This window comes from Mercenaria mercenaria, chromosome 13 (assembly GCF_021730395.1).
Source record: "Mercenaria mercenaria strain notata chromosome 13, MADL_Memer_1, whole genome shotgun sequence".
Classification (NCBI taxonomy): Eukaryota; Metazoa; Mollusca; class Bivalvia; order Venerida; family Veneridae; genus Mercenaria; species Mercenaria mercenaria.
Genome location: NC_069373.1, coordinates 10,703,073 through 10,715,563, shown reverse-complemented (window position 1 = coordinate 10,715,563; position 12,491 = coordinate 10,703,073). Strand labels below are relative to the sequence as shown.

Below are 12,491 nucleotides of genomic sequence, written 5' to 3'. Positions count from 1 at the left end.
GCAAAAAGGCACCAAGTTTTGACCTTTGTCCTCAAAGTATGACCTTGACCTTTAAGCTACCAATCTGGTTCTTGCACACAACACACTGTGTCTTTGAGGAAAACATATGTGTCAAGTTATTTAAGAATCCCTTGATCCATCGAAAAGTTACAGCCTAGACAACCTCAGACAGACAAAGGCACACACATATACCAAACCGCCATTCTGACAACTATGCCGAGCTCACAGCCAATGAGCTCGACAATAAGGCCTTATAAAATAACAGTAAAACAGAAATCATAGTAAAAATATTATTCACACAAAGATCGTGATAACTCAGTTCAAGACCTGCACAAGGTTATACTACTTCATATTCTGACATAAAAGATCAGGTAGTTACCTTTGCATCAAATTTGTCTCCTGCAATAAAGTTATTCTTCAGTGCTTCAGAAAAATACTCCATTGATGTGAACACAACACTGAAAATATAAAAAACATTGTAGCTAATGACTTTTACTAATATTATACAGGATGATTACCTTACATTTAAAAGTTTGGAGTATGTAACTACACCATAAATGCAAGCCATTGATGAAGGAGTTAATGCAATCACTGTTCCTCTAAGCCACGAGTTTTGACTAGTCTAAAACATTAATTTGCATCTAACTTTAATAATAAAATATAATAACCACGTCCTTGCAATAACAGAACAACTTTGGTTTAAAGTAATGTTTAGACATTCTACAGCCCATAAACAATTCAACTACTATATACAGTAAATTCTAACATGGCACAATTTGTTTTCAAAGAAGGCTGAAAATTGTGTGTTATGATGCAACAACTGATTTTTCTGCCATCACTATTATTACGTCATAGCATCAGATGGCACAGTGGTGTGCTAGAAAAGAAAACAATAGAAAACAGGCAAATATTTGATGGATGTGATCAAGAATGTTCTAAATAATCCTTAATTTCTCATTTAATGATCTGTAATTGAATAAAATCATTGTCGTTCAGATGCGTATTATTATATCACTTGCGCTGCGCCCTTGTGATATAATTCCTTTGCATCTGAACTCTAAACAATGACTTTATCCAATGATAAATCACTAAATGAGATAATTTCCTTATTTCTTAAACATAAAATGCTCGAGCTCTAGATAAGAGCAAATATTGCTCAAATTATCCAGGGTTTCTGGCAATATTGCTCAAATTATCCAGGGTTTCTGGCAATATTGCTCAAATTATCCAGAGTTTCTGGCAATATTGCTCAAATTATCCAGGGTTTCTGGCCATCAAAACAAATAGAACTGTCAAAGCGGTGACAAATACCCCCACACTACGGTCTTGTCACAGAAGAATGGCAACCATAAGAAAGACATGGCCACAAGAAGGTGCAATTTAAATCAAACTTGACCTGTTTTTTATGATGTTACACCTGTGTACCAAAAACATTTAAATCTGTCAAGAACTGTCACTGGGTGTTTAATGACTCCAATGGTGGATGAATATTGCACAATAGCTTGAGTCTGTGTTAAAAAATACCAAATAATAAGAGAGGTACAGACAAGTGTATCAAAAACCCCTATATAAGAATAATTCTAAGCAAAAAGGGGGCATAATTCAGGAAATATTGGTCAAGAGTTATGCAACTTGTGTCATATGATGTGGGTGATGATGTGGAACAACTACTTCAAGTTTGAAACAAATGCATTTCATAATAACTGAGATATAGTGAAAATGCATCAAAATTAACCTTAAATTCTAAGTAAAAGGGGGCATAATTCATGAAAAATTGGTGTCAGAGTTATGCACCTTGTGTCACATGATGTGGGTGATAAGGTGGAACATCTACTTTAGGTCTGAATCAAATCCATTTAGTAATAACTGAGACATAATGAAAATGCATCAAAATTAACCTTAAATTCTAAAAGGGGGCATAATTCATGAAAAATTGGTGTCAGAGTTATGCACCTTGTGTCACATGATGTGGGTGATAAGGTGGAACATCTACAACTTTAGGTCTGAATCAAATCCATTTAGTAATAACTGAGATATAATGAAAATGCATCAAAATTAACCTTAAATTCTAAGTAAAAGGGGGCATAATTCATGAAAAATTGGTGTCAGAGTTATGCACCTTATGTCACATGATGTGGGTGATAAGGTGAAACATCTATTTTAAGTTTGAATCAAATCCATTTAGTAATAACTGAGATATAGATTTCAGAATGGGACATGACGCGACAAAACATGACGGGACGTGATTCGATGCGACAAAACTGACTCCTATATGGCCATCCCCCATCCCCCAACGTGTTTGGTGGGGGTATAATTAAGGTATCTGATCCACAAATAGGTAACATTTTGATGGCTGGTGACCCCATGCTTTTTTTGTATCATTCTAAACAGTTTGTCTGCTGAGCAAGAATTAGTAAATAAAATGACCATAAATAATATGAAAGAATCACTTCAGTTGTGTTTTTGACTGCTTACTGATAAATCTTACACAGTATTAACTCAATATCTGTTGAAGTATCATGAATGAAAACTTTAAAGTAAAAAAAATTAAAATTCTATCAATATTTTTGTAATGTAATTTATATTTTCTTTTTCAGTAGACAGACAATACACTTTCAAATGATTATTATTTGAGCTTACCAGGCATCAATATTTGATATATCTTAATAGCACTGTTATATAGAACTTGCTTACTTGCAGATACCTTAAATATATGTAAAAATCATTTGAGACCACACCCAGTACTCCAGCCACCAACACTTGTGCATTTGTTGTATCCTTGTATTTCATTTGTGTCTTTAATCAAATAATTTTGTATTTCTTGACATGAAATTCTTCTTTTACTCCATCTTCTGTACATGTTCTTATACTGTCTATTGATTGCCATTACTTACTAATTTGTGGCCATTCTCATGACGGTCCAATCTGGAGAGAACACTTTTGGGTCGACTAACACTTGAAACACATCTATAATGTTCATAAGGAATTGACGTAGTTCAGGTCCGCGATGATATACATGAAGCAAAGCTTCGTAATGTTCCTCCTCCATGAGGCGTAGCATCTCCATCAAACATGCTATCATAGACCCCTGAAAATAGTGAAATATCATCAAAGACCCCTGAAATCAGAGATGTACCACAGTATACTCCTAAAAACAGTGGCATACCATCATATACATAACAGTGACATATCATCACATACCCCTGGAATCAATGAATATCATCATGGACCCTGAAAAGAGTGATAGACAATCACAGACCTCTGTAAACTATCAACATGGACCATCAAAATCAGTGTAATATGATAGATCACTGAAATACAGTGAAATACCATCATAACAGACCGCTGAAATCAGTGAAATATCATCCAAGACACCTGGAATCAGAGAAATATCATAGTAGGCCGCTGAAATATTATCATATGCCTTGAAATCAGTAAAATATCATCATAGACACTAAACTGTTCAATTACAAGTTGAATGATTCGTGTAGATCAATGAAAGGTGAATTATAATCAGCAGGACCCCTAAAATCAAAGAATTATCATGACAGATCAGTGAAATATCACAGGCTACCCCTGAAACTGGTGAAATATCTTCACAAATCTCTAAAATCATTGAAATATCACAAGAGACCCTTAAAATCAGTGAATTTTCATCACAGATCCCTAAAATCAGTGAAATATCACAAGAGACCCCTGGAAACAGTGAATTATTATGAGAGATCCCTAAAATCAGTGCAATATCACAAAAGACCCCTGAAATCAGTGAATTATCATGACAGATCCCTAAGATCAGTGAAACATCACAGTAGACCCCTAAAAGCAGAGCTGCTTTTGAGAAAGGCGCATGTCTCCCACAACTGCCTGATCATCTGAATAATAAGTCTGTCTTTATATACTGTTTACTCATAGAAAATATAGCTTTGATAGTTTTGGAGTAAGTTCTGGAGTGGCCTATGGGTAAGTTTTGAAATAAGCTGCCTATCGGTAATTCAAGGGCCATAATTCTGAAGTGCCTCGGCCGATTTGGCTAGTTATCTAACTTGACCGAGGACTTACTGGCAAACATATATGTTCAAGTTCAGTGAAGATCGGATGAGAAATGTTCGACTTAAAGAGTGCAGACAAGATTTGTAACAGACTTATGGACACACAGACAGATAGGAGTAAATCAATGTCTCCCGCCACAGTGGTGTGAGACATAATAATCAAGGTTTATACCTGTATAAAATACATAGCGGATCTAACAAGAGTCTGTTCAAAACGAATTTACTTAACATGTTAAATGCAATAATAAATGCAAGGCTCCATCAAGTATTTTAATTTAGGAAGTTCAATAAATTCAATGTGAAAAGACACAAAATTTAATGTAACACTTAAAGATCCTTTTTATCACTTGTTAGCTTTTTCTGCTGGAAAATAAAAATTTCTTGACCTAGTACAGACAAAGTCAGTTCAACCCAAGTCTTCTCTACTTGAAACCATATCAATGTCAAAATGTTTTAATCCAGCATCATATCAAAAATATAAATAGTTTCATCCCCCCCACCCCAATAACATGAAACATAAAAGAAACCACACTATGACTTGACTTCTATAATTTAGAGGAAGCAGTATACTTGGGTTCATACCCCTAGAGAATGAAAGAATGAAATAATTCATTTTCAACAAAAAGACAATTACTTTAAGTTCCATTTATGCTTAGCTACAACCTTGAGACAAACTTAACTTCATTCGTCATTTGACGTCGCTGGAGTGAAATAAAGCCATTACATAAATTTGATAATATGCTAGTGTATTAATAAAGCTTCGACATTGACGTCTTTTATTTATAAGGGACATTGGGCGAATTTACTTGGTCTATCATCAGTAAAGAAAGAAGAAATTTTGATGTTTCAACAGGAAAAGCTTACATGTGACAAAAAGAATATTACATTTGTGTCTTTCCACACTGAATTGATTAAACTTGTTAAATAAAATCACATTTTATTATTTTATTAAACTCATTTAATAAATTCAATATGAAAAGACACTCATGTAATATCTTCTATTTACTTACTTAACCAACAGATTTTTTCTAGAAATATCAGTGTTTACTTCTGTACTAAAACACAACAAAAAATGATGAAGCATGTCTACACTACATGAAGTTAAATGAAATAAGTCATGATCAGGGGTGTTTTGGTGTGATACGAACACAGGGTAAATGAAACAATTGTGTAAAATATATCCATGGTATATATCTTTTTATATGATTCAACCTGCAGTGAAGGCAAAGCTCTTACTAAGACACTGACACAACTCAAGGTTGGTTTGACTTTATGAGGAAAAAGGTGGGAGGACTAGACCAAGAAATCAAGACACAGGAACAACATGGACAACAAGTACGATACATGCTGGCAACTATAACTCTAGGACAGGTAAAAGTTGGTGTAACCATCCTGAGTATTGCTAGGGGTCATCACTTACCTTCCATGGCAGGAACAACCCTGCCTGATATAAAACAGGATTTTAAAGTTGAAACATGTAGGTACAAAAATGTCTTCAAAACTGATGCCTATCCTCGCTCTTCTATGACTGGTTTATTTTCACCACATCACTACACTTCGTCACCTCAACGCATTAAGTGGATAACTGCATTGACTTAAAGAAGGACTTATTCACTTTTTGCGCTAAGGTGACGACTTACTTTAATAGTGCCAATGAAGTTACAACATGCAGTTAACATTGTCAAAAAAATGGAAATGGCATTAATAAAGCACATTGGGTGAAAGCAACTAAATCGACATGAAACTTTCACACCAGCAGACATTCTGTGAAAACAATATCATTCCATACAGCATGCTTAATTTGAAAGTCGTGCCACATACACATTCCATCGGCTTCTCCGGGGTAATCGTAATGTCAACAACATCGGAATTCCGGTTTTCTCGTTTCTCTAATGATCCATCATAGGATAAACGTGTTGCAGGTTTCTCTTCTGTAGCATCGGAATCTGGTTCCTTCACATTTCCTCTTGTTTTCATCCATTCTAGCAATGATACTGTACTCCTATTCGTACTGGACTCCGAGATCTTACGCCGAGGCTGCCATTTGAAAACTTCATCTTTATAAAACAAACTAACATTCATACTATGAATAAACAATCTTATGTATCATAGTCTTCCAGAAAAAGTAAGTTTAGGTTTAGGAGTATATCACCAAAACACAGAAATTTTTGATCAACGAACAACATTGTTACCAATATTTTACCTGACCATTACATGTTCTGCCATACTGTCCCGTACTTAAAATATTGTGAAAAAGTTGTCCCCCTTTGAAAATGAATGCCATTTGTAAAGAAATAAAAATAAACAATTGCTAAAAGCTGTGTTCCACCTAGTTATGTGAAATTTCAACACTTGCACGTTATTGCAAATGCATCAAAACAAACATGTGTAACAGTTCTTTGAAAATGGTGAGTTTTTGAAGGCATTTGACTGTCCGGAAGTGGGGCCCCTTTAGGCAGTCCTTTTCCGGAATTCAATGTTTATATCAGTATACTGACACTTGTTTTGTAGCTTTTGTAATGATAGCGTGTATATCTACAAAACAAGTGTCAGTATACTGATATAAACAATGAATTCCGGAAAAGGACTGCCTAAAGGGGCCCCACTTACGGACAGTAAAATATTGGTAACAATGTTGTTCGTTTATAAAATATTTCTGTGTTTTGGTGATATACACCTAAACCTTAAAAAAATTCATTGTTGAGATTCATTTTACTGACAAAAAAAGCGATCTTAACAAAATCAATCTCAAGTCCCCTAAACATTCACTTTCGTACAAACAGGTTTAAAATTTCCCCACATACATGGAGGCTTGAGAGTTACAAAATTTACACTTACTTACAATACCAAATATACTTATATTTTTTTGTTTTTATACTTTTCAAGAAAATACCTGCCAACACCTTGATTTTATATCTAAAATTAATCTAATGTCTCATGAGTACAAATATTACACCGGTACAGTTTTCAAAATTAAAATAACACTCTTTATCATTAGTTTCCATTATGCACGGTGCATTATTATTATTAAGTCCTAACCAAAATTGATAAGCACTTGTATCTCTTTACTTTAAGTTTTATAATAATAAATGCCATGCAAATATATTTTCAGAAATATATGTAGAAAAGACATTCTGCATTGTCATACATAATGGATACATACAAAGTTTGCCATATATCATATTGACACACAAATCATACATGTACACATAACCTAGTGTGTATATATATATATAAATTGAGTCGTACCATGAGAAAACCAACATGGTATATTTGCGGCCAGCATGGATCCAGACCAGCCTGCACATCTGCGCAGGATTCATACTGTTCGCTTTCAAATCCTATTGCAATAAGGAAAACCGTTAGCAAACAGTATGGATCCATGCTGGGCGCAAATGCACTATGTTGGTTTTCTCATGGTGCGGCATTATACATGTATAATATGGACAAGATATCTAAACTATTTTTTTGATTACTACCTGTCATGTCAAAAGGTACCATTTGAAAACATTGTGAAAAGTTCTCAAAATGGAAACTTGTGTAAAAGAAGCCATTATCATCAAATCAAATGGAACCTTTTCCAATTTCAGGTCACAGATTTTTTATTTGTAGAGTTTTTAACAAACTCATACTTCATTGCCAAGTATATAAATTATATTGGTGTATTTTCCTATAAATTGTTAGCAACCACTCAAGTCAACTAATGTAGAAGTAAGCTAGGATTTGTAACTGATGTCACTCTTGAAGAACCAGTAAGCAAGTGAGAAAGTTATAGAAAGAGTAATGTCCATACTTGGTTTATTTTAATTCATTTCATAAATCATTTACAATCATGCTGATGAAGGAACTGGGCAGAAAGCTATATTTTACAGTTGTCATTTTTCCTATAAATCTGTACTTGAAAAGGATTCTTTTTTTGCCTGGCCTTACATGTTTGCTGAAAGATGATTCAAGTGAGACCATTGAGACCTCCCTACTTTATCAAGCTTCCCAGATGTACTAGGCCAGATATGCTATTCACAGATTGAGTTATTGAGTCACATAACCTTCAAATTTTGTATGTCAAAAAAGGCTCAAAGAAGTTAATTCTGGAAGATTTTCCAAATAGGGTACAAAGGAGAGAGTTTCAAGTATATTAGATAGTCTGCAGTCCATCCATGCTACATGGATTGTATATGAGGAAGTCTGCAGTCCATTCATGCTACATGGGTTGAATATGACACATAACCTTCAAATTTTGTATGTCAAAAGAGGCTCAAAGAAGTTAATTCTGGAAGTTTTTCCAAATAGGGTACAAAGGAGAGAGTTTCAAATAAGCTTGGCTTTCTACTCAATCCTTCATGCTGTAATTATGTCTGCAGTTCATCCATGCTATGTAGGTTGTATATGAGAAAGTCTGCAGTCCATCCATGCTATGAAGGTTGTATATGAGAAAGTCTGCAGTCCATCCATGCTATGTAGGTTGTATATGAGAAAGTCTGCAGTCCATCCATGCTATGTAGGTTGTATATGAGAAAGTCTGCAGTCCATCCATGCTATGTAGGTTGTATATGAGAAAGTCTGCAGTCCATCCATGATACATGGGTTGTATATGAGAAAGCCTGCAGTCCATCCATGCTACATAGGTTGTATATGACAAAGTTTGCAGTCTATCCAAGGGTTGTGTATATCATATTTCACATACTGATACTGATCTTGAAGATTTTTCATTCCCTTCATTGACAGTGACCACAGGTAACATCAAAGTCTCGAGACCCTGACACAGTTTCCGGTTCAGACCAGCCTCATTTTTCATGGTAAATCCAGTGTGTGTTTTGCTCCTGGCTGGTGCTTTACGAGGTCTTTTTACTGATCGTCTGTAATTACATTCTTCCCCTTCCTCACTGTATAATTCCTTGCAAATATTGTATGACTTGCAATGAAATATGTTCCTAATATCTAATCAACAATAGTTTTAAGATCCAAGAAAGCTTTTATACCTTTACACTTGATGAACAAGAAAATGTTGTAACTCAATAACCCTACAGAACAATTTACATTTTCACAAGGCTCTGATTACGTGAAAAAAACAAAACATGAATAGTTATCAAAATCTCCTTTCTATCTATAAAGAAACAATAGTTGTAGGATAATACTATTTCTCATCTTTGCAGGGCTTATACCTCTCTTAAATGGAAATATTTCCTAGTTGCTGAGTAAGCTATCCTCCCCAGTGCAGCAACTCTATACTACAGAAAAAAATCAGTCTTCCAGGCAGTGTTGTTCTACAAATACTGCACTGGTGTTGTTTATACAAAAGCTGTGTGTAAATTATGCTGGCCTGTTGGAGTTCATTAGTATGCTCTTTTTAAGTCTAAAGTGTGCTCTTGACCACAGACAATCATCCTTTGCATGTCAATGCGTTTTCCAGTTATTGATCAGAGATTGTTTTCAGCATCTAGGTCACTGTGACTTTGACCTTCAACAAACTGACCCCACACATATCAGAGGTCTACTAATGACCATAGCAATTATCCTACAAGTTTAACATTATCACTGTGACCTTGTCTGTTGACACACTGACCCCACCCACCTCTAAATCAATAGCAGTCATCTACTGGTTACAGGCAACCATCACAGGAAGTTTGTAAGACAACAGGACTAAGTATTCCAGTTATTGATCAGACACTATTTCCAGTCTTAAGGTCAATCTTAACTTTGACCTACTGACCACCAAAACAAACTGACCACAATCGCTTATACAATTTAGTTTTACCTCTCTAAGCCCAAGCATCCTCTAGTTATGCTGGGGAAAGTATGTGGTCTGCCAGCCCAAAGAACAGACTGAGCCGTGCCATGAGAAAACCAACATAGTGGGTGTGCGACCAGCACGGATCCAGACCAGCCTGCGCATCCGCGCAGTCTGGTCAGGATCCATGCTGTTCGCTTTTAAAGCCTAATGCAATTAGAGAAACCATTAGCGAACAGCATGGATCCTGACCAGACTGCACAGATGCGCAGGCTGGTCTGGATCCATGCTGGTTGCAAACCCACTATGTTGATTTTCTCATGGCGCAGCTCAGACTGATGATTCACATAAACAAAACAATATACCCCTCTTCTTTGAAAAATGGACATATTAACACCTACCCTTGTAGAAAATGTATCTCTAAGGTAAAGTATTGTTTCCATGACAACATCAAATATTGCCTGTATGATATGTTGTATGTCTTCCTTGATGCTTACAGTCTGAAATACATAACACAGACAATAGGTAACATTATGTATATTCTACATAAAACATCTGAATGCTAGGTAAGTATCCTAGAGACAAGTAAAAAACTGTAATGTCATGATTTCTGTCTAAACTATCATATAACATATATTTTTCAAATTTAATACATGATCATAATTACAATGTAAATCAAAACATGGAGACAATTTAACCAACAGGAAAGGGACTTTCATTGTACCATTCAGTATATAATATGAAATCTATATCAATGTCAAAGAATCTAAATTCTGTATGACCCCACAACTAGTTAAACTGCCTTTTTGCTCTTTGACCTCCTAATAATCTTATGTCCCTGACCAAGAAATAACATCCCTTGAAGTTGCATCCGGTATCAGAGAGACTGGGCATGAAATTTTACCTTCATGGCATTTGTACTCACTATATGACCTTGACCTTGAATCAACAATATAGCTATACACATCTTGTGATAATAAATGGCATTGTGCCAAGTTACTTACTTTTCTTGTTCAATGGGTAAAAAAGATATATAGCTGACAAGAATATTGCCAATTTCACCTATGATCTTACAATTTAGGACCTTTACCTCAAACAGACATTCCAGAAATATATGTTACACTGACACTTTTCACTATGTAAATCATTTGTGCCAAGATCTTCAAAGATCTGTCAACAACAGATAACAAATACTGTCCATCTGACCTTTTAACTGTATAACTACAATACAGAACTTACATGACTGAAATTTGCATTGTGTTCAGTCATACTCATACTATGCAAACTAAAAAATCTTTTGAAAGAGCAGGAGGATATGAGGCATGACATAATTATGATTTATGACCTTTGATCTCAACCTGATTTATGTCCTTTGATCTCAACCTGATTTATGACCTTTGACTTCATCCTGATTTATGACCTTTGATCTCAACCTGATTTATGACCTTTATCTCAACCTGATTAATGACCTTTGATCTCATCCCAATTTATGACATTTATGACCTTTGATTTCATCCTGATTAATGACCTTTGATCTCATCCTGATTTATGACCTTTGATCTCATCCCAATTTATGACCTTTGATTTCATCCTGATTTATGACCTTTGATCTCATCCTGATTTATGACCTTTGATCTCATCCCAATTTATGACCTTTGATTTAATCCTGATTTATTACCTTTGATCTCATCCTAATTTATGACCTTTGATCTCATCCTGATTTATGTCCTTTGATCTCATCCTGTCATTTTGGCTGTGATCAAACGTGACTTAATATTACAATCTCATTATGGGAGATATATCTGCATACCTTTACTTTTACATAAGTGACTAACCCTTTGTTCTCTGTATTGATCTTTAAGCTAAATATGAGATTTGTTTCTAATCAAAGAAGTATCTATATGCAAGCACTGACAAATGAACAGACAAATGGATAGATGGATGACTAAACTAGAAACAAAATTATGGGAAGAAATAATTTACTGGATCCCAGCAGACTGAACTTCTTACTATATTTCTAACATACAGTGTTCATACAGGGTATGACAAAATTGTTTCTATATAAACCCTTTCACCAAATTTGTTACAATCTGTATGTTTCATCTTTATGCTATCATGTATTAGGCTGCATGCACAGTAAATAAATTACAATATCAACAAGCAAATTAAATTAATTCTTATCCCCTGTGATTAGTATGTATGGTCCCATTCAGTTCTGTTAAGAAAACTTAGATGTCACAGCTGATTTGGTCACAGAAAATAACATGATATGGAAAGACTTGGTAAAAAGCTGGGTTTTTTTAACCAAGTCTAGGGCTGTAACTGTCACATAAACGGAGCATGTGAGAAGACAGTCATCTGATGTAAAGTACTTGCTATTATATAAAATAAACTAGAGACAAAAAATAATATTTTTTAACCTATTTAAGGAAAATACCGTATAACTGGTGATTTCTGCGGGTGCAAATTTTTGCGTTTTGGGCATGAAAATGGGTATACTAATTTCCGCGATTTTAATTTCTGCGGATTTCTATAGAGAGGTTAATTTAATTTCTGCGTTTCTCCATGTAGAGTTGCTTAAATGTTTGGGACATGGCTCTGTATAGTGAGGTAGAAGTAACAAGGTTAAAAATTTATTCATGCATAAAATACAGTTAAAAACACACATGTTAAAATACCATGTTTTACATGTATTACGATAATGTACATGCACT

General features: G+C 34.8%; 1 protein-coding gene across 1 annotated transcript in view; it reads right to left on the bottom strand.

Annotated features, from left to right (window-relative positions):
• The window catches only part of LOC123529857 (dedicator of cytokinesis protein 3-like), a 213,829-nt gene that overhangs the window by 78,076 nt on the left and 123,262 nt on the right, over positions 1-12,491 (bottom strand). The window contains exons 31-35 of the mRNA XM_053520723.1: positions 10,179-10,277; positions 8,734-8,943; positions 5,871-6,086; positions 2,895-3,088; positions 380-458 (exon numbers count right to left, since the gene is read on the bottom strand). Of these exons, the coding sequence (XP_053376698.1) occupies positions 380-458; positions 2,895-3,088; positions 5,871-6,086; positions 8,734-8,943; positions 10,179-10,277 (798 nt within the window). The remainder of the gene's footprint in view (positions 1-379; positions 459-2,894; positions 3,089-5,870; positions 6,087-8,733; positions 8,944-10,178; positions 10,278-12,491) is intronic.